General features: G+C 37.5%; 2 protein-coding genes across 6 annotated transcripts in view; one reads left to right on the top strand and one right to left on the bottom strand.

Annotated features, from left to right (window-relative positions):
• Positions 1 to 22: 22 nt before the first annotated feature.
• SCRN3 (secernin 3) lies at positions 23 to 8991 on the top strand. 2 transcript variants are annotated; one of them, XM_040562034.1, is made up of 7 exons: positions 23 to 232; positions 386 to 567; positions 1349 to 1548; positions 2214 to 2429; positions 4946 to 5108; positions 5454 to 5634; positions 7142 to 8991. In XM_040562034.1, the coding sequence occupies exons 1-7, from the start codon at positions 65 to 67 to the stop codon at positions 7295 to 7297; spliced, it is 1266 nt and encodes a 421-aa protein (XP_040417968.1). In that variant the 5' UTR covers positions 23 to 64; the 3' UTR covers positions 7298 to 8991. The 2 variants fall into 2 exon arrangements, with proteins under 2 accessions (XP_040417968.1, XP_040417967.1); XM_040562033.1 differs by having other exon boundaries at positions 34 to 232; positions 2217 to 2429.
• Positions 8992 to 12247: 3256 nt separating this feature from the next.
• GPR155 (G protein-coupled receptor 155) overlaps positions 12248 to 23195 on the bottom strand; it is a 35282-nt gene continuing 24334 nt past the window's right edge. For 3 of the 4 annotated variants that reach the window (XM_040562028.1, XM_040562030.1, XM_040562027.1), the window contains exons 8-16: positions 22585 to 22669; positions 22413 to 22503; positions 21037 to 21286; positions 20286 to 20387; positions 18373 to 18506; positions 17033 to 17128; positions 15986 to 16050; positions 14970 to 15107; positions 12248 to 12821 (exon numbers count right to left, since the gene is read on the bottom strand). In XM_040562028.1, coding sequence (XP_040417962.1) covers positions 12599 to 12821; positions 14970 to 15107; positions 15986 to 16050; positions 17033 to 17128; positions 18373 to 18506; positions 20286 to 20387; positions 21037 to 21286; positions 22413 to 22503; positions 22585 to 22669 — 1184 coding nt within the window. In that variant the 3' untranslated portion in view covers positions 12248 to 12598. Of the gene's footprint in view, positions 12875 to 14969; positions 15108 to 15985; positions 16051 to 17032; positions 17129 to 18372; positions 18507 to 20285; positions 20388 to 21036; positions 21287 to 22412; positions 22504 to 22584; positions 22670 to 23195 lie in introns of all 4 variants that reach the window. The other variant, XM_040562031.1, reaches the window with a different exon arrangement.

Raw genomic sequence — 23195 nt, 5'->3', positions numbered from 1 at the left:
CCTCTTCCTCCTCCTCCTCCTCCTCCTCCCCCCCCCGCCCCGCCCCGGCCGCAGAGGCAGCGCCATGGCCGCCCGCCCGCCGCCCCGCTCCTGCGACACGTTCGTGGCGCTGCCGCCCGCCGCGGCCGGGGGCCGGGTGGTGTTCGGCAAGAACTCGGACCGGCCGCGGGACGAGGTGCAGGAGGTGCTGCACTGCCCCGCCGCACGGCACCCGCCCGGCGCCGCGCTGCAGGTGAGCCCCTCCGGGGACCGGCCTTACTCCAATTCACGCGTATGGTCTAAGCGTCTAGCTCCATTAGCCGGCAATTAGCCGCTTGATTGCGGGGAGACGCTCTCCCAAAGGTGACGCGAGCCGTAACTTGTTCTGCGCTCCGGCTCGTTGCAGTGCACCTACATCGAAATCGAGCAGGTTCAGCACACCTACGCCGTCGTCCTGAGCCGTCCCTCCTGGCTCTGGGGAGCAGAAATGGGCGCTAACGAACACGGGGTGTGCATCGGGAACGAGGCCGTGTGGGGCAGAGAGGAAGTCTGCGACGATGAAGCTCTCCTAGGCATGGATCTCGTAAGGTCTGCACAGACTGTGCTGGTAAATGGCACCCAGTCTGGAATTTAACTTTAAAGCACTCCTCTTGAGTTCTATAAGGAAATACCTGCTTTCACTTTCAGGATGCACGTCCAGCCCTGGTTAAAATAAGTATTTCCTGGCACAGCAGGTAGCTCTGCCAGGAGCTGGGAGTCTGAGAGAGGTGTCACGCACCAGAACAGAATCTGTCAAGGAAGCTATCACGCTTCTTTCTTCTCTACAAAGCATATGCTAAACTGAGACAAGACTCCTGAAAGCACAGCTGAACTTCAGGAATTAGTGTTTGGGCTGTTTAAAAGTACAGGGTCTGTCCTAGGGTCTGTTCTCATTTCCTATTTTCCCCATCTTTCACACATGTATTACTAAGTTTCACTCATAGCCATACATCTCTTTGTAAACAATGATAATTTCTTTTGCCTGTGTTACTGGGGGCCAGTGTAACTCTCATTAACCTGCAGCAGGCAGTTAGCTCTTCTTTGTACTGTTTTCCCCTAGAGCAATACCCACTTAAGACTCAGAGGCGCTTCCTAAGAGCCCTCTGCCTACCATTCTGAATTTCCTTTTGGTTGGTTGTCCCCACATCAAGAACGCAGAAGACCCACTCCAAACAAGCACTTTAAGTGACTTGCTCCTCGCTCTCTCATCAGAGCCTACAGGCATCAGGTGCACATAAAAACAGCATTCCAATTCAATTTGAATATTCATGCTGAATAAATAATATTTAAAGCTTATGGTTCCAAAGATAACATCTTCCTTTTGTTTTAGGCTTGGACTCGAGAGAGCGGACACGGCTGAAAAGGCTCTTAGTGTCATAGTTGATTTGCTAGAAAAATATGGACAGGGAGGAAACTGTATGGAGAGCCACATGGCTTTTACATACCATAACAGTTTCCTGATAGCTGACAGAAAGGAAGCCTGGGTGCTGGAGACATCAGGAAAACACTGGGCAGCAGAAAAAGTAGAAGGTATGGACGACACTCTTTAAGTATTTTGAATGCAGTGACAATTGGCAAATCTCCAATTTTCATTTACCATTTCATTAAGGCATGAAACTAGCTGCCAGATATATACATGTACCTGTAAGCAACAAGAGTTGCATCCTAGAGTAGCAGGGTGACGGAGGAGCTGAGCCACACAGGAGGCCTTTTCAGAGTCAGAGATGACCACTTCTGCACTTGGAAAACAGAGGACAGCAAGAAGGTCAGGATGAGATGTATGGTCTTAAAGATGATGGTAATCAATTACAATTTCATTTGGTGACAGGGTGATACTGACAAGTTTGGTGCATTGGGTCCTGAACTGGTTGATTCTTCCAGTGGACTTATAAGGATGAGCTATGTCTTTGGAGGTGTAAGAGGAAGAATGTAAAGATAGGAATAATCAGGACAGAACCTGAAATATGATGGTGGCAGTAGAAGTATATGACTCAGAACTGAGGTAGCAGCAGAATTTCAATCAAGATGCATGCAGCCAGGGAAAGAGTGCAAAAAATAAACCACATTATTGCACAGATCGTGTAGGAAACTCTTCAACGCATCATTTGCTTCAGTAAGCTGCTAAGCTAAATGTAAACAAAGTGCTTGGAAAAAGCATTTGGTGTATTAAAATAATTCTTTCTTCAACTTCCAAGCAGGAGGTGTACGGAATATTTCCAACCAGCTCTCTATCACAACCAAGATTGACAGACAACATCCGGAGCTGAAGGAATATGCCAAAAGCAAGGGCTGGTGGGATGGGGAAAAGGAATTTGATTTTGCTGCCACATATTCTTATGTAAATACTGCCAGAATGACTACATCCAGGGGCCGCTATTGTGAAGGCTACAAACTTCTGAACAAACACAAAGGTATCATCTTTGTTGTTTTTTTTTTTTTAAAGAGATGCAAAGTCTTTAGTGAGCTACATTAATTTAAATCATAAGTGATTAAACATCTGATGTGGACGATTTGGTGAACCAGAACTTCTTAGAACAACTTTTTCCTTAAAGGAGAAACTCTGAACTTTGGAGTCTTCTATTTTTGCCAATTTGGTGATGAGGAAAAATTAAGTCAAGGGTCCGTTATCAAACACATACAACTACAGTGACAATACTGAGAGGTCACATTATGACCATACTGCTAAGTAGTCCATAAGCCCTGCTCTGAAGCATTTTGATAGGCTATGTATTATTACTGTACCTGTATTTACAGGTGGAGGCTAAAAGAGACTCCTGTTGGTTGGCAGCCACAAACAGCCCTGTGAACAACTTTAATCTGGTCCTATTCATACAGTCCTAAGACGTTGGCACAGTGTTCACACACACATCTTGCATTTTTTAAATTGTTTTTTAAAACTTTGTGGTTTCACTATAACTGCTACAGCAACCTTATGCACTCTAATGAAACACTGAGAGCAGAATAAAAGAATTTTCTGTATTGTAAGCAGGTTCTCCTTATTGCTAACTTATTTTTCATACCTGTATAGAGAGAAGCTATTACTTCCAACTGCATCCATCTGGAAGCTTTTTGATGCATCCGTATTCACTTGCTCATTTGAAATAATTAATCTGAACCAAAATAACATTGCACCCCTGTGTTTTTTTTATTTGGCTGAGCTCTGCCAGGCCAAGTTTAGCATTTAGTTCACGCGTCAGAATGAATTACCTTTTCCTGTCCTGCTCTAGTGATCATGTAAATCCTGCATTCATTTTGGGAATTGCAGGTTCTGAATACTGAAAGCATTTTCATAATACCTGTATGATGATAATGCTGAGATTCTATCAGGGTTTTCATTCTAAATCCCCATTTTCAGGCATTTACCTGAACCATTTTAACAATCACACTAGGTGTTCAGGTTATCAGCCTCATATGGTTTCAGTTTTGTTGAGATTTATTTTGAAATAGGTGCCTTAACTAAAAGCTATTTAGTTTAGAGCAGCAGTAAAATCGCTGGTTTCTTAATCTATCCTTCCCAGCTTTTTCACTTAGTGGCATTAAAGTTTTTTTCCAGGCTCTCTACCACATGAACACCATTTTTAGATAAACATTATTTACATTTCAAAATATAAGGAATGTATTTCAGGAATATAAAGTAATGTAAAAAAAATCTAACGGAAAATATGTAATACCATCTTTTCTGCTGGACGAGTTGCCAGCTTGCAGCTCACAAACTGACTGCTGCTGCTTAATTTCTTCAATTTATCTAGCATGCTGATTTTTTGAATTCTGACTGGCCCAGGCAACTGTGGGAATAGTTAAGTGTGTGTCCTTGCTGAAATGGAGCATTTCCTAGCATGCCTGTCTACAGGCAATTCCGATTGTGTATTAAAGAAAAAAAAAAGGAACATCTGACTTAGCAGTAGTATATTGTAAGAACAAACAGCTAGGCAATTAAAAAAAAATGCAGCTAGAACTTCACTGAGGCAACAACAAAAAATAAAATGTAGATGATACCTTCAAGCAGAAGGAAAAAACAGTGAATTAACTAGTCTTTTTCCGCTCTACACATATGTTCAATTGGTACACCAAATCTGAAAAGAAAACTACTGCAAGTACTGCCTGTTAGAATATTGGATTGCTTAGTGATACTGTACTACACCAGCGTTTAAGCTCTGGTGTACAGCGCACACAAACAGCAACAGCATTTGAAGGCCAGATGCAGAGTGGAAGGGGTTCTGTTTCACCTCACTGAGATGAAAGAGTTACTGTCATAAAGACGTTATACCTCACATAGGTAATTAAGTCTTCTTTGCAAATGGATGTACTATTTTAGTTTCTGTTGATTCTGGGTTTAAGTTACTCCAGTGCATCATTTCAACTGTCAACTTGTAGCCTAAGGGCTTTGGAAGGTCAGATGTTAAAACCAAACCAAAAAGACAGTCTTGGTGTTTCATTTTCAAAAGAACATACAAAATCCACGCACAGTTATTATTTTTTATATTTTCAAAGCAGCCTAGTGGCATCAACTTTGTACAAATACCAATAACTAATGTGACTATTTGTCTTCTCAACTCCCACATAGTACTTAGAAAGTTCAGCCTTTAATCTAAGCTACTAATTTGCACCTGAAAAGTTACTGTGTGAATGACCATTTGCTAGCCATATGTATCTTACCCTTCTGGGAAACGTCACCCTCCTCTCCCTGATCATAAATGTTATAGCTCATTATCACCTACCATTTGAAATAAATTATTGGGGAAAACAACGATATTTTAAAGTGTATTACGTATTAAAGTATACTGTTGGGATTTTTTTTTATTTGCCAATACAAATTAAAATTGACATTGCCTACTGAAGGTAAAAGCAGCCAGTTGTAGAAAACATGCCATTTAGTTGATAGTATAAATAGAGCTTTGTGTAAGTAATTATTTTGTATCTGAAATAGGCTCTATCACTTCTGAAACAATGATGGAAATTCTTCGTGACAAAGAGAGTGGCATTAATATGGAAGGCGGTTTTATGACAACTGGAAGCATGGTGTCTGTACTGCCTCAGGAGCCTAATCTGCCTTGTATTCACTTCTTTACAGGAACTCCAGACCCTGCAAGGTGATGTAGTAACAACCCATTATGATAAAAAGCTGCAAGTATCTAAATGAAAAGTATTGCAGTTTATCTAACTACGTTCCTTTTTGATTTGGATGGTTTTTGAAAGAAATCAAAAAGTAGGGTGAAAGTAATGCTCATGTACATTTTAATGCCATCTACCAACTTACTTACTTAGTGGAACACTGCTATGACACTGACTTAAAAACACATTTGGATTTTTTTTTTAAAGACTTCTTCCTTGAGAGAAGGAAGTAGAAGTATGGGGAAAAATACAGCAATCTACTGACTTTTTTTTTAATCAAAACTGTATCAGTGAAGGATCTCTGTTTTATTTTCTCTTTCTAGGTCTGTATTCAAGCCTTTCATTTTTGTGCCCGATGTTACTCAGTTATTAAAAACCACCTCCCCTACATTTGGTCATGATGATCCAGTTAAGAAGCAACCACGTTTTCAGAGTAAGCCAGATCGAAGACATGAGCTCTATAAAAAACATGAAAGTGCTGCTGTAGCTATGGAAGCCATGAAGGTATGTTGATTAAATTAGATTTCAATGCAAGCAGGTGGTTTATATAAGCTCCTTACTCACATTTTGTTAATGTGATACCACTTAATGGCCTTTGATGGATAGTAAAGAACATTGTAGTGCACCAGAAGCCAATCATCTTGGCATCTGGCAGGCATGTGCTTCTAACACAAAAAACTAAAACTAGCACTTAGTTGTCTGGGGCTAGGCCTGGGTGTACAGCTATTTGTACTGCTTATCTTGCAAAGAAAGAAGCAGGCCACAAACTAGTCAGATAACAAGGAAGTGCTTGAGCAGCTGCAGGAAAATATATTAGCTCCTGATAAGAGTACTCAGAACTCTTCAGGACCCTAGTATGGGGCAGTAAGGAGATCCTGTCCTTTACCATTGCTTGGTGTGGCTAGACCCGCTCAGGTACACCACATGATGTCAGACAAGCTTAGGAGCAAAACCTGAACTTTGCATTTTACTTAGTTTCTGTAAGTGCCCCAGGTTGATTTAATATAATGACGTTTTTGCACCAAATTCCAACTAATCCTAGTGAGTGCATTAGATACTATGGTATGTCAGTTCTGGGGTTAGAGGGTAATGAGACATTCTTCCCCCTACCACAATAAACAATGGAAATAGCTTTTTCTTTGAATAGTTGATTTGTCCTCACCCACACCAACTTCAACTCCTGTTGTAAAGCCAGTTCTTCTAGTTATGTATTGACACAGAATCTTCTAACTTCTGCTTCTTCCCCCCCCCCCTTATTCTCTCTTCTTCCCCCAGTGCTAGTTTCTTCCTCTCCTCCCCAAATTAGCATCTCGCTGATGACCTTGACAGTACATTCACTAGTACATCTTTTCAGGATACTGACAGCACCAGATAGTACCAAATACTAAAACTGGATAGAATTTGGAAACATGTTTAAAGCACCTAAGTTGTATGTAGCTCTGTGACAATAGTTACAGTTATGTAGACCCTAATTTTGCTGACCTAAATGGCAGTATGGAGGTAGCACTATAGAAATCTGAAATACATAAGTTACTGTGAAGCAGCCAAAACAACACAGCGTTAAGCAGTTCACATTGAGGAACTTCTATGTGTAGAAGACACCAGGAAAGGAGAGATCACAAAGATAGCTGGGCACAAAGTTAAAACAGGGAGGTACTTACCTGTAACAATAGCGTCTCCTGTTTACACAGCTAACGTTCTAAAAAAACAGACATGAAATTTAAGTGGGCTTGCTAACATAAACACCTGGAGCAGCTCCCCTGCTGCCCCCCCCCCCCATTTTTTTTTTTTCATTCTATCAAAGGATGTAGGGAGATGGAACAAGTGCTAGATATTAGAAAAGAAGCACCGATCTAAGAAAATCTACCATGGTGCTAACTTCTACAAACACAAACTTGTACCCTAGAAACAATTACAGAGTTAAAGAAGGACAGTACAAGAGCATTTTGTTACGGTGAACACTACATATTTTGTATAGCTTGTGGTGAAATACAGACATTTCTTTTTGCAGGGCAAAGGAAAAGAGATGCTGCAAAAGATACAGATGCTGGAGAAAAGTAAGATAAGCGAAATGGAATCAATCCTGCAAAACGGATGTCTTGACACTAACCAAGTGGTTAACCTTTTTTCACAGTGTGTAGAAGAAGAACTCAAAATATATAGTTAAAACTACGATTTGAATGAATGGATTATAATTTGTTGTTATGGTTAACTCTTCTAATGGAGTGGCTATATAGATTACCTCTTATTTTCAATATACCAGTTACTTAGTATGGACAGTTTTAAAGCTGCAGATCTCTATTCAGGCCAAACAGCTTTTGGTTGTAGGAAGCAAGTCTGAAAAGGGTCTTCAGAGCTGGCAGTACCTCTGTAAGTGGCAAAAAACTGACAGCAGAGATTGATTCGCCAACAACCTGATATGCAATTAGAATTCAAATAGCTTGACTAAGTTGCAGAACAACCCCATCTGTGGATGAAGAACACCAATGTAGCTACACACATGTAGCTTTTATAGTCAAGATAATCATTGCAGCAGAATTTCCTACTGCCTGAATTAAAATGGCCAGGCTAGAGGCTTTTCTAAAATGTAGGAAAATATTGCTTTTACTGAATTAAAAGGAACGTGATATGCAAGTCAAGTGAGATTGATATTCAGCTGTTTGATAAATGCTTTCTAAGGTATGTTTCATATATGAACTTTCTACTCCTTGAATGTGAAATAAGGCTAAGAGCTTCAGGTCTTAGATTAAACCCAAATCAATTACAGTTTTACCATAATTTGTTGTGAAATCTGATTATACGGGATTCAACAATGTTAGTGTCTAGCAAGTTACCACACATTTATTTACATACAACCTGATCATTGTAAATTAATTCTTCAATACACGTTATAACACTGTGAGGAAGTTTTCAAATGCTTCTTGATTTTTTATTTTATTTTATTTTTTTTAAATCAGGCAACTAAAAAGGAAGAAGTCAGGGTACACAAGTATATACTTGCACTCAGCAGAGCACTTAAAAAGACTCTTCAAAATTTTTCCACTTCATATAAGCCATTTTAACCGTATCTTGTTTTACCAAAATTGGTAGACTTAAGGAGTTGATTTAAATAAGCTTTTTGCCCTGCCAGGAGCAATTCCTTGCCAGTCCTGCTTAAAAGTAGTGATCAAGCTGTGTCACTACTATATTATCCATAGCAAGGGACAAACAGAGCAAACAAAGAAGTAAGATTCTGACTTGACTATGTGATCAAGCAGGATAAAAAGTGTAACTGGATGAAAAAAACAGCACTTCTGCAACCCTTCAGGAGAGAACGTGTAACATGAAGTGGAGCATTGAGGCTGCAGTGGTAATATGTGACAAGATACAACATACCCCCCCCCCCCCCGACCACAGAAAGACCATTCTTTGAATGCTTTATATTTTGTCAAGATTCTAGAGTCATCTCATCTCAGATGCAAAAGATGGGGCTACACATAGACAGTTTTCTCATTTTGCAAGCCATTCTATATTCCCACTGGAAAAAAATTAGGCAAATAAAAGAAATACACTTAAAATGAAGTTTGCTGAATGCTGCAGAATGAGTAAGATGAAGAGACTGATAAAATTTGTACTTGATCTAACAATGAAAGTATTTGGATCCACACCAAAAACCTATTGGGTCGGCAAAAGTTCTTGAACTTCCTAATTCTAGAGATCGTATATGTACCAAGTGGTAGCAGCAAGTAAGACCTATGAAAGTAAGCGCAAGTCAATTGTGAACCTTCTGTGCTTGTGTTGCCAACAAAATTTGTTAGAAAAATCACTAGTATGATGGATGTTTGTGAACTGGATGGTATATTTAATAAAAGTTTGCTGTATTTACCTGTTTTCTTTGGATGTCTGTATTTGATAATTCTTTGCATCAGTGTCCTGTTTTGTATCATCAGTTCTTCCACAATAGCTCCTTGATAACTCCAGAGAAGCAATAAATGCCAGGTAAAATGGTGCTGGAAACCAAGGTACAAGTCAAGTTTACAGGCAGTGTAGCAGAACGAGACAGACAATTTTATGTGATGCTGCAAATAAAGTAAAGTTATAGAAGAATGGAAGTAGTGAAGGTTGTGGTACAGGCCTTTAAGTGAACTTTTTGGCCATCTAATTACAGGGCATCAATTAACCAGGCCACCAGGTTAGGCATAATGGTCAAGCTCTAATATAGGTAGACATAGTCCAGCTATTCCTCTGGTTTTGGTGTTGTCTTTCATTTATTCGTCTACAGGACACACAGTAAAAACAATGTGTTTTCAGATAGATCAAGGCATGGATGACAGAGTACAGTATATTTTGGTACCTTTCTTCCTGGGATTTCATCCTCCTAGAACACATGCAGTGCAAAACACAAAACAAGGATGAGACCAGGATGAGAAGCTATACCTCCCTCCCACAACCATACATTTAAAAAAAAAACAACAACAACAATCAGAATGTCCTCTAGAGGGCAAACTTTGCACGTATTTCATCTAAATTATTATTTATTTATTTATATCTAGAGCTTTATGAAGGATCATTATTTAAGAAAAAAACAAAAACCTGCTACCTAAAAATTTTGTGTTTAATATCTACCCCTGTCCATTATTGTAAATATTTTGAAATTAATGCTAGAAAAAAAGATCCTGTCTTTCATTGGAGATCCCCCTGGACTTACTCTCTTGTTCAGTGAATGTTTTCACAGAATTAGAGCTTTCAAGTTAACCAGTATTTATCCCAAACTAATCAACCTTCAAAATAGAAGAACTTATTGCACCACTGGCCACATCTTTAAAGCAAAGCTACTTCTAACCACCAAAAATTCACACATCAGTAAATAAAGTATCAACATACACGGGATTATCAACTATTTCAAAGCTTACTGGTGCTCCTTAGTTGTCAGATACGAGTCAGATAACTTTCTAATGTTATTCAAAGTCTATTCTTAGTTTCCAAAAGTACCCAGTGATTTAGAAATAGATTAGTTTGTTCCATATTTGATTGATAGATTCTTTAGTCTATTCATTAACTATCATAAATGCTCATAAGACTAACAGGTATATCAGCAGTGTTGTAACAGTTAATCTCACCATATTTTTTGTCGGTTGTTAATAAAAGATGTTCTCTACATTGGATTTTTGAAAGGGAGCTTTCTCTAAGCAGATGTTTTGAACCGTTTCTTACTTAAGACAGGTACGTTGTGATCAAATGTAGGGAATATTAGAGCCATTATAAAAAGGGAGGCCAGGGCAAGGACTTTAACGATGAAAATGACAAAGAGATGAGCGCGAGAACAATGACTCTGTTTTGGAGCATAAAACTGAACTAAGAGCAACTTTTTCAACAGCTGAAGGATCTTCAAAAATAAATATTTGGTAAGGAGAGGTTAATGCAAAACATTCCTGAAGATCTGAATTAGCTCCTTGCTGGTATAAGTAGCAGGCAGGCTGTTAGAAGATAACTGGTGGGCATCCATTAACAAATCCTCTACATACTTAAAAAGCATCAAGAATGGATTTAAGATATAGCAAAATTTGAAATCCAAGAGCAACTTTAACAAACTTCTCAGACATATTTCTTATAAAACTTGACACACACATGTAACCCTCCCACTTCTTGTATCACACCAAAACTCAGAACTCTGAAATCAAATAATAGATTTATTGATAAGTTACAGTATTTAGAAGCCAGACATACTCACAGCTTCTACTCTTAAGCCACGTATATTTAATTATTCCAAAATATCTGATGTAGCTGTCTTCAGCAATTGTAATGGAAATAAGCTATCATTTTCTTTGTGGCCGCAGCCTGATACAAATATCAATTATTTTGTTGTTGGAAAACATTAAAACGTCAGCTTGTATAGTATACATACGTAGCTATGTTTCAGTGCAGACTGCAGATGTGCAATAAGACTGACAGTAAAAAGAATTATTTTTCCAATATAAGTCTTGCATGGAGTCATAGCTACCATAAAATGACTGTTTCCTGAACAGCAGTTTATGCTGCTAAAATCAGTTTTAATTCTTAATACAAAGTAGACGCATAAGTAGTTGTAATAAAATCTATGTATTTAAAAAAAAAACAACACTTTTTTAAAAAAGAAGGATGAGAAGAGTTGTTCAAATGCTTGACTGTTCCAGATAAGCAATTTTTTCCCCCAAATACCTGTGTTCTTTCCCTTCATTAGGTGATATTTTACAAAGACAAACAAATGCCATTCTTACAATTTAGAAGGGCAGCGTAATGGCTGTCAGATACTATGGTTTGTCTTCAACTTTTTCAAAAGTATGCTGGCGGATGTAGGGATTCTCAGATTGTGCTTTCAGTGCACAGAACACTGAATAACACTGAAGTAACAATGTCACAGAGGGATACCCAGACTTACTAGGAAACTTTGTTACATACCCCAATAACAACATTTTAAGGTCTTTAGTTTTTCTAAAGTCCAGCTTTGATGTTCTGTTACAACTGTTTATAGAATAGATTTAGAAGTCATTGCATGTCATTTAGAAGTTTTGTAATTTGATACAATTTTTGGTTGTAACTTGCACAGGTATCCAGGGCTTCCATAACTTCTTTCTTTGAGGCTTGCACTTCTGAATTAAAAAGGCTTATTTCAGAAGGTAAAACTCAAATCTTGACAAAGCTGTTAGTACTGCCAAAGGCAAAACTTCAGAACCAATTGTTTAGATATATAAAATCCATTATATTGCTTCCTAGTATGTGAAGTGATGGTTATTATTATTATTTATTTTTATATATAAGTTTTCATGGTATTTTTGTGCAAAACCTTTTATCCCCCCCACTATTTCCTCAGCGTTAATCCTCTTACATCGTAATCATCTTCACAACAATTCTACTATCATGAGTGGAGGACTTTATCTTTAAGGGAGAAACAAACTGCCTCATCCAAGATAAAAAACAGCCAGAAAAAAAAATCTGGTGTTAGACAAGAGTATACGGTAGTAAAAACTGGGGTATGACAGAAAAAAAATCCTATTTCTGTGAAGTCAGTGGGAAGCCTGACCTTAAATCACACTGAAATACTGAAAACAAATGGCAACATAAAATATTCCTCTCATTCACGTGTTTTGTTTTTTTTTTCCCCCGATTGTGGAACCAGTCACTAAAGCTGCTGTTACAGTGCAGGTATAAAAACATCAGTGACACACATAATTTTACTGTTTGTTTTGCTGAAAATGGAGAAAATGCTCTAAATCCAGAGTACCTTGTTTTATTCTAGCTGCATTCTGGTTCAAACACTCACTGAGAGTATCACTTGCTACTATTTTCTTCAGAATAGACACAAGTAGAACCACATTTTGTAACTTCGCAAGAGAGCGTGACACAACTCCCTAGAAGCCCTGAGAAAGGGACACTTCCAGGTGCGGTGGCAAATGCAGAGGAGATGGTCACGTTTACCCCCACCTGCCCATCCTCTGTCTACATGCTCAGGTCATTGGCTCTCAGCTGTAGTTGATCTCTTAGGAATAAAGCGGTAATACAAATATTCATCCCGAAATTCAAATTCATTCGTAATGTGCTGGATGACGCCTCCTTTCATCAGTCTGTCTCCATACATCACAGCTTCACCACGGTCAGAGGCAAGGCCAACTTGGATGAGCCAGTTCACCAGGTCACAGCCAAAGAAGATGCCAGTGGAGATCTTTGCACCACACCTGTATGTCAAAGGAATGATTCACCCACATGTTCTGTAAATCTGGTATCACCACTGCACGATGGAAAAGGCAAGGAAAAATAGCAGGAAACAAGGAAAGACATCATGATAGTTAAGAGCATGTTAGCAGAGAATCTGCAAGTTTTGCATTTTAGGGACATGCCAACGTTCACTACCTTTTCCTACAGACAATTCAATGAGAAGCAAAATTTACGTACTGTTATTTTAGGTCTCTGCAAATAAACTTCAATGAACACAAGCAGCAGCTTTCCTACAAACACACACAATGTGAGTCTATTTATTGGATACTTACTTCCCATGTACTCATTAGCATGACCATTTCTGCAACTAAATATGATTTGAGTGCTGAGTGCCTGCAGCAGCAGGACCTCAATCTGAACTTTAATGCTGTTTTATAATTTCTCTACAGCTTTAAGCAGACATTAACTACTTACATATATTGTAAACAAAAGCCATTTAACTTGCATATCTGGTTAAATATTTATTACAACAGGCAGTACTAAGAATAAATGAAACATTTAGAAGAGGAGTAAACTAACTTTCTTTTACATATTTATGAAGCAATTCCATTAGCATCTAGCTAGCTGCAGTAAAAATACCATTCAGAAATTTACCTGCAGCAATGAATGTTTCTGCTTATCTGACATCTGCTCTATGGAAACCAAGCACAGGGTTTTTGAAGATGATTAATAAATATACAAGTTAAAAAAATAGAGAAAAAATGTGTTTTTCTGTTTGTTTTTTTTTTTCCTAAGATAAAAGCAGCAGTAACATAGAGCATGTGTTAATATTTTAGCAGAGAAATAAAAACGAAAATAAAAATCCATGATTGCAAGGTCTCAGTTACAGCATATTTAAATTGAAGAGGATAGAATCAAGTTAGATGAATATAATAAATACTTTGTTTTAAACCACAAGGAGAAATAAGACATGAAGCTAGTTCTGCACAAACACAATATTATAACAACAAAGCAATGAATGTCAGATTTTGATGTATTCTCAGATGATATATAATTAAACAAACAAACAGCACTAAAAACAACCAAATGAACAGCCTAAAGCCCAAGAAACTACAAAAACAGCAGAAGCACAGGAAACAGCTACAAAACCTGTCCTATTCTAAAACATTTTCTGATGCTTCTTTTTTGTTTGACAAGTCTTTGAACTGCCATAGTTCATTTTTTCCTAAATTAGCGAGGTTCCCTGAATTTATTTCTTACAGAACATTACTGATTTCTGGGGAGACTGAATGAAATCGTGATCCAAAATAGCCAGTGCTGCCAAAAAACAGTTCTGGACTGTGGTCTGAGTTTATCTGACCATTTAAAGAACTTCCCCCCCCAAAACTAGTCCTACTTGAAAGTTCCCATAGCATGAAAAGTGAAAGTGTCTTGTTCAAACAATTCTTCCTATTTCATACAGTAAATGTACAAAGGCAGACAGAATATTTTTCTTGTTCCGGCTTTTTCTGTTGGCACTTCTCATCTACCTCCAAATACCTGAATACATAGTCTTCAATTCAGGTATCATAATTTGTGTCTGCAAGCTTTGGCGATCTCATAAATTGACGTTCAGGTCTCATGAGAGGCATGAACAAAACAAATTGTATGAATTCAAAGATGTAAGTGTTCTAAAAACGTTATAACGTCACATAGTGAGTGGCCTTTATTACAATGGTTTTGCCTCTTGCAATTTCTATTAGTAAACTCTCTAACATAAATACCAACACCTTCTTAATCACAAAACAAATGAAGCATCTGAAGTTTGACAAAAATTCATGGACATACACACTATTACAGGCATTGTCATATGCACTTCTTCAGAAAGATTTTGTCTCCTAAGCTCCTAGTAAATGAAAGAACTGGGGCCAAGTCTTCATGATGTTACAAAACTTTTGATACTATAAAACCTAGATGGGATAACATGGTAATTTGTACCTCTATGTTTCTGTTTTAGACTGGAAATATTTTTCTAAATATTACTAAATTCTTAATCCTCACCTCAATGTTTCAGTAAATATTCCACAACAGACACATCACCCAAAGAATGACTATACTGCATTTCATTATTTCCAAAAGGTGAGATATAACCTTTCATAACAGTTATATGTGCAGGATGAAAACCTTACCTTCTGCCTTTGACAATGCTTTTGACACAGTGATCTCTATGATAACGAACAAACTGTTGACAGGTCATCCTGATTTCCTCGGGTAGAGTGGGATCTGTATGCTCTGCTGCTTCTCTACCTCCCAAGAGAAATTCAAGTCTGCAGCGGGGGAGGGGGGGGAGGGGAAGAACCAAAAAAACATCAAACAAAGGCACTTTTAAGAAAACGGCAAAGAAGAAAGGTCTTCTAATTTCCAACCTAAACCTCCCCTGGCACAACTGGAGGCCATTTCCTCTAGTCCTATTGCTGGTTATCTGTGAGAAGAGGCCAACCCCCAGCTCGCCACAACTTCCTTTCAGGTAGCTGTAGAGAGCAATACGATCTCCCCTGAGCCTCCTCCAGACTAAAAAACCTCAGTTCCCTCAGCTGCTCCTCATAGGACTTATGTTCCACGCCCTTCACCAGCATATACTCATGCGCCTTTTGAACACTGAGAGGTTTTATGCTGGACTCAGGTAGAAGGACAGACAGAGAGTACTTGGGAGCCAGCTTTAGCTGCTGGATTCACACTGCACCCAGACAGCTGTAAGATAAACATTGCTTTGTACTCCTCTACAGTGAGGTACCAATGAAAAATCTCCATTTGCACAAAGAACCTGTATGAGCTAACAGGACTTTAAAACAGTGATGACAGAATCTGTTTCAGTGCTCACATCTAAGTTATTTATCAGTTGAAATTATTTCTGAAGATCCATCACCTCAGTCTCCTAATCACATGCTTCACCATCATTAGACAAGGATTTTGTCTATAGGGAGACAGTGAGATTTTTGTCTGTGCGAGTGTCATTAGGGCAGCAGTAAAATCTGGTGAATCATGGTGAACTGCAATTAACTCACCACAACTGGGAACAAAAAGAAATTTGAAAAATAAAACAAATAGGAAATTGAATGCTATGGCACTAAACACTCACAGCCCCTTAAAAATGATTAGTGTTAATAATTAAGTTTATAGGCATAAATGTAAATTTTCTACTTACCTTCGCTTGAATGGCAGAATGATTAAATGCTTATCTAAGCCAAAAATACCAAAGGAAATGAAACCCTAGAGGAAAAATGCAAAAAAAAAAAAAAAAAAGATAAAGCAAAAACGTTTGGTTTCTAAATAACTGAAAGAAAATGTTAAAAACTCATTGCCAAAACACAAGTGAAAGGTATCTCTCTTCCCTAGACACTATTTAAAATTCATTTTGTTTCTGCTTTGATTTTTCATTTGGTCCTTAAAAAGACGGATTAACATATAACACTCTGTCAAAGAAACAGTTCAGTAAACCTAATGCTGTGACATGCCATCTGATAAACAAAATGTCAGTATCCTTACACAGCCAGTTATTTAAATCTGACTTTCCTTGACATTAGCAGAGAAATGACTTAACTGATTACAATTTACATGGTAGAATGCTCTCCTGTTAATTCATTTTTCTATACTGCTTTTGTATAAAAGCTAGTATATCGTTACTTGATACTGCACTGCTTCTCAGAGGCACACCTGTCCACTGATCTACAAAACATTACTCTGGTAAGTGTATTAATACTGCCTCGCTTTCACCTTCATAAATAACAAAGCTAACTTGTGTCAGTTTGCATGTGAAATAGACTATGTTCAGCTGGAACATTTATACATCTAATTGACAGGTATTAGTTAATGAAACCGAAGAGATAATTACTTAAAGCCTTATAGGTAAAGTATCCACGTAGCTATCTTGCACGTATTCAGTTATACTGGTGCAATTCTACAGAAGCTGGTGAAACTTTTTGGTACAAATAAGGCTAAAATCCTCCTCAGTCTCCATGGGCATTTGGCACTGCGTTGCCATTTGTACATTTGAAAGTGCGCACGCACATGAAACAATTTCATTATGATAAGAAAGCTATCAAAGGAAATGAAAAAGCTCAGAAAAAAAAGCTAAACAACATGAAAAACTGCTGTCTTCAGCATTACTTGAGGACTTCATCTTACAGTGCTCGTAATAGCATGAGTTGCAATGCTTATCAAAGTAATTTTCAGAATTAACATTGATAACTACCTGACCAAAATTAAACACAGCACAAAAGAACTGCAATTCCACATATAGCCTTCCAGGCTCTTGGTTGAACAGCCACCATAAACAACTGGAAAGATTCTGTTAAGAGAACAAAAAACAACAATCAAACAATAAAACCACCAAGCCTGTTAAAAAAAAATAAAATCAGAAGTACTTTCTTAGTCTTCACATGGTAATAGATTCTTACAATATTCACTACCTTTATTCAACAAATAATTCAGAAAAAAAGAGGGAATAAACACCTTAGAACATCATTTTAGTTAGGCTTAATAGATGAAAAAATAAAAAGAGCTCATATGTTTTTAAAGAAAATAATGGAAAACATACCAGTGTAGAGGTCCTGCCTCTTCACATGTTTACATAAGGAACTTGGTTTAAGCATACTTAGGTATTCAAGCTAACACAGACAATATTAGCCCAGACAGATTTGCAATATTTGTCTTTAGGCCTGTTTAGCCGAGTCCAGTACTTTCTAAATATTTTCTACATAGTTAAGATTGTGTTAAGCTGAAGCACATACCACTTCAGCTATTTTAGATGCCTGATAAAAGGAAAAAAAAAAAAAACCACCAAATTTAACCCCTTTGGGTATAAAGGTTAATGAATTAGTATTATTTCATAGTATGTAAGTATTCATTCAGATACAACTAAAATAGAGGCCAAAATTTGGGAATTTGGGACACCTCTTTTACATAGAAGGTGTAAAATATATTGCAATGGAATATTTGATACAGGAAGTTCGAGAGGGAAAACTTTTTTTTTTCCCCACTTAATACACATTACCAACTTGGTTACCTTATCCCCAAATCACTAAAAGCAACAGAACAGCACTCTTCCATTTCAAATAATGTCTTACATTATCTTCATTACTAAAAACACCTCAAAGAAGTACAATTTCCAAATTCTAGCAAAATCAAATGGAAAAATTTTTGTACAGTCTCCTTCAGAAGTAGAATTCATTTTATAGTTTTAATTAATATCTAGGGAAAAAGACTAGCTCTTGAGCAAAATGGGAAGAGAGGTGGTGGTAAAGAATTAATTATCCAACAATATGATTCAATTTTTTTTTCCTTGTACCTTTAGGGTTCTCCAGTGAGGCTTGCTCACTAACACCGTTAGCCTCAACTTGCCTTTAATTTATTGTGTAGCATGGAAAAATTAATCTTATCATATACTCCTTAAAACAAGGCACTGAAATAAAGCCTCCTTATTAAATATATTACCACAAAAATAAGGAATTGGAAGATTTTCTACTAGACTGTCTACATGGCTTTCCTAAAAATCATTCTACTTCAAACAACAGGGAGATAAAAAGTATTTACAGCAAACAAGCCAACAACAAGAAGTAAACACAGCAGCACGTGTCTCGCCAACTGTTTGTCTCCAGTCTGTAGAAGCTGTTCTTCCTGAGCCAGTACACAGGTTCGAGTACTGCAATGACTCACACACTGATCAGCTGAAAAACAAACCATAAATTTTCATTAGACTTTTAACTTACAAAGTATCTCTAAATCCGGGAGAAAACTTATTAATGTAACTTACTACGTTAAATTATGTTATAAGTATCTGTATTGAAGTCCTGCACACAAAGTTAATATTAGCTTTGACAACAACCAGTTCAGACATCTATTCCCAAATAGAACAGTTTACACGTGCTCCTAAAATGAAGAAACTTTTTACAACAGATCTCTTCCTTCTAAGCTTTAATGCAAATATAAACTGTGGTTAAAATGTAGAAATTACTATTAGAGATAACAAAAAAATAACAATTTCTCAGGACAGTTTTGAAACCTAGAATTAATTTCTGGAATAAATATTTTAGGTATACTGTCAGCTGTGATGTTTTTACTCTGTATCTCAGTGTCACTATATTTTGAGATAGGTAGAGTTCTCAGGAATTCTGAGCATCATCCTCTAGATGGCAGTGAAAAACCTCCTGGCAAGGACATAACTAAGAATTTGGGCCAGATACCTGTCATAGTTCAATGAGATAGCAGAAGGATTAGTAATTATTGCAGCAAGTTACACAAGTGTATCCATTACAATTTGCTTTTAGTGATTTACAGTTTTGAAGTGTTCACTCAGTAGGCAGAAGAAAATCCCACTCAATCATAAGATTTCTTATCCTTCAGGATAAGAAAATTAAACTCGCTTTCCCTGTCACTGGAAGACATTCTTACAATGCTTGTCTGAATCACATCACAGAATAATAGCTGGCAATATGTAGAAAGCTACATATGGTGAAAGGAGATAAAGCTAAGTATGTTTCAGCATGAAATATTTAGATTTTTTGAAGGTTATGCTGCATGCAAAAAAAAAACAAAACACATATGGATAAGAACTCCCTTGTTAAGGATGGAAAAAAATAATAAGGAAAAAAAAAGCAAAGGTTGCCCTGCAGACAACTTTCAATGTTGAAAGTGATGTATGATGAGAACAGGCTGAGCATGCAATTTTCTAGCAGGTGCTGAACAGACAACTTTGATCCATTTTTCTATTTCAGTGATTCCTAAGGCCCCCTTCGTCAATTTTCTCCACATCTCTCCCCTAGACATGGATAATACAGCAGCATGGACATTTGATCTAGTCTGTAGTACTTGCTTCTCTAGATCTCAAGTTTCTTATTCAAAACCTGTGCATGATTATAATAAAGAATTTAATGGACTTTTTTTTTTTTGGGAGGGGGGATGAGATGTGAATATGAGTATGTAAAAAGTACGCTTAAATCAATAACTGCTAAAATTGAGGCAAAGTAGGACTGAAGTAGCACAGAAGTTTAAAAACAACACCACAAAAACCAAACTATCACCCCCCAAAAAACAAAAACCAACCAAATGCATACAAAACTGTTCATCTTGAACAATGAAAAATTCCCAATGAATATCAAACAGAATAGAACAAACATCACAACAAACATACCAACACTTGAATTTAATATGAAATATAAGTTAACTAGGTAGAGATGAGAGAACTGCAGTCCTTAACAACAGTTGAGAGAGCAGATAGTTTCACTGTGAGTGTAACACACGCAAACGTTGTGGAAGAGTACCAATCACAGAATGGTTTGGATTGGAAGGGACCTTAAAGATCATCTAGTTCCAACCCTCCTGCCATGGGCTGGGACACCTCTCACTAGACTAGGTTGCTCAAAGCCCCATTCCTGGGGCATTCACAACTTCTCTGGGCAACCTCTTCCAGTCTGTAATACTAAAACAAGGATACACTACTGTTTTACCTGTTTCAATGGAAGGAACCTTGCTTTCAACAGCATTTGGCACAGCTTTACTCTCGTTAGCACAGGGTAATTCCCCATTTGTTGTCTGACAAGAACAGCAACCTATTAAGTAACACGATAGTTAGTTTCTTTCACCACCACATTTTTTTCCAAGTATAACAATATATACACCATGCAGCTCGCAAATAACCTGAAAGGGGAAAGTGGGCAATTCTTCCAATTTGCTAAGAGGGTATGTGTGTTACACTACAAATATACAGAAATATTTAACACAGCACTACCACCATGGAAGTAACACAGGTACTTTTAGCTAGAAGGTAAACATAAAGGAAGTGACTAAGTAAGCTAAAACATAAACAAGGAGTAGCAATGCTGTAGGCATGTAATTTATTTTCAAAGAGACAGTTTAATGGGCAAATGTCCTAAGACACCCACTGGACTGCATTTATCACATGCTTATCAAGACACCACTACTTAAAAAAACAACATACATGCTTTTTTTTTTTTTTTCCCCTCCTGTCCACTTCCCCCACCTCTACACTGGTAATAATCAAACCTTTCTCAGAAATATAACCCAGAGTCCTTGGAAAGCTATATCTAGATCTTCCACCCTAACTTGAAGTTAATTTCCACTTCAAGTTAACAACAATCCTTCCCAGGTCAGAATTAAATTTGGAACAGTATTTTATTTATTTATTTATTTTTGTATACCAAGCCATTTATTCATTTATTACAAATCTTGTTTCTGTACCTCTTTCTGGAGATGGCTGTGCAGAAGATGCCACAGAAGGCTGAGCAGAAGACCCTGCAGAAGGTTGAGGCACAGTGGCTGAAACTCGATTCCCCGCATTCCCTTCCACCTCAACCTCCTCTGCTTGGCTACGAGGTGAATATGGGTTCAGTACCTCATAGCTTGATTCTTGTCTATTTCTGTTCATGCACATAAGCGAGATGCCTGACATCAATATACTGATGAACAGGATCACTGCTGTGGTAATTATCTGTTAAGAGAGAAAAGAAAATACACCTAACTACAGAATAAAGGAAAATAATTGTGTATATAACTCTACAGCTTCCTAAATATACAAAGAAAGACATCTGAAAAGAGGCTGTTTTCTATATTTACTGCTCTTGCATCTTCTGGCATTTAAGGAATACTCAGTACATGAAACTAATTTTCCCCTCATGAATAACCCAGCTCCTCCTCCTTCCCCCCCCCCCTTTCTTTTTTTCCTCCTCTCCTGTTTTTAATGGGGACTCCTATTTCTCCTGTAATCCAAACGTGTCCTCTCATCATTATCTTCTTTCTCCTCAGGGTCATTAGTGTTTCATTTTAAGTTCTGTTTGGGTACCTTTTACTTCCAAAAAGGAATGTGCTCTTGTCACCCTCCAGCACAACTCTAATTTCCATGCTTTCTCCAGTGGGGACCATCCCATTAATTAACTTTTCCTTCTAATCATCTGCCACCAGTACTCAGAGTCCACTGTGAAGCTACTTTGCTACTTGTGGAAACACCACATGAATAATCTTGAGCAACTCATAGCCTCCCTATCCGTAAGGAAGACGGAGGGAAAACAAGACAACTATCTACCCTAATGCACTTCACATCCTCTGGTGAAGGTGAACTATTTATTGGTAAAAATGGTAGTTCGGGCTCAGGCACTTTCATCTCCTGATTGTGCAGAGAAGTCTTGCATAGTGCAAGCAGTCACTGCTACACGTGTAATACAGATCCGATCTACTACAGGCTAAAAAACATTAATTAGTTATTGGATGGTGACAATTTTAGATAATTATGAAGCTAGACTACAAATTAGTCACCAGGAATAGGACTTTGCAATTCATTAACCGTCACTCCTATGCCTTTTCTTTCGGAAGCTTACTCCCTTTTTCTTAGTCATAGTTGCCTAAACTTCAAGATCATTGTTCAAACAAGTTTTTCTACTGTTTCATTACAGAAATACATTTTCATACTGATCTGTAAGCATTCTATAGTGATATTGTTATGGTACCCTGCACTTTGACTGAAAGCTACTTACATAAGAAGCAAGCAGAGAATGCAATTTCTCAGTAACGTATTGGGTATGTCAGAAATCAGAAGAGATTTGGACAGAACATATTCATACCTGCTGTTTTCCATAGAAAAAGGCAGAGTCAATGCTAGTGCTGTTATGTTCACCAACTATTAACAAGATTCCCACCAGAAGTGTTGGGATTCTGAAAGAGCAAAATGCAAACAAAGTAATGTATTTAGCATGCTCCCTATAATCCTACAGGGAAACATCTGTACTAACTTACCCCCATCCAGCTATGATAATAAACCCAATGGGAATCTTCACGGTTTCTCTCCTCCTCAACAGAAAGAGAGAGAAAGATAGAAAACCTACAAAGAACAGAAGAAATGCCTTGTTTATTCTTAAAAAGGGAACTGAAAATTATAGAAACTAGACACTCTATGATGTGACCTGTTCAGTAACCAAAGTGTTCCTCTCAGGACTTCAAATATTCCAAAATTGTATTTTTTCTAGTTGTATTTTGATAAAGTAAAATAGAAATACCTACCATCTTTAAAAAAAGCCATGAGTAACAAAACTTGAAGAAATTCCGCCACACTTTTTATTGTTTCCACATATAAATGCTTAGAAAGGTTTGCAGGTATTTAAAAGGTGCCATAAGAATACTTAAGACACAAGTAACTAATTTATTAAGGTTAAAACAGATTAGTCCTTTATAAAGTCACTGATAAATTTCACCAAAAAGTTTCATATGTTTTTACATAAATACCTATATATGGGAATATCTTCTGGGACTGTCTATTCTATTTACAACTCAGAAGCTCAGCAATATTCTCCTTGTTGAAGCAAAGCTAGTATTTATGTTAGGCTATACTAATCATTAGCTACCTATCT

Source organism: Cygnus olor, chromosome 6 (assembly GCF_009769625.2).
Source record: "Cygnus olor isolate bCygOlo1 chromosome 6, bCygOlo1.pri.v2, whole genome shotgun sequence".
NCBI lineage: Eukaryota > Metazoa > Chordata > Aves > Anseriformes > Anatidae > Cygnus > Cygnus olor.
Note: the sequence above shows the minus strand (reverse complement) of the source record. Positions and strands in the feature narration are given on the sequence as shown.

What these genes read in the sequence shown, in the direction of transcription:
- SCRN3 (XM_040562034.1), top strand. Translation starts at nt 65, where the DNA reads ATGGCCGCCCGCCCGCCGCCCCGCTCCTGCGACACGTTCGTGGCGCTG. An exon ending in CGCCCGGCGCCGCGCTGCAG is followed by an intron (nt 233 to 385) that starts GTGAGCCCCTCC and finishes GGCTCGTTGCAG; the next exon opens with TGCACCTACATCGAAATCGA. An exon ending in ACTTCTGAACAAACACAAAG is followed by an intron (nt 2,430 to 4,945) that starts GTATCATCTTTG and finishes TATCTGAAATAG; the next exon opens with GCTCTATCACTTCTGAAACA.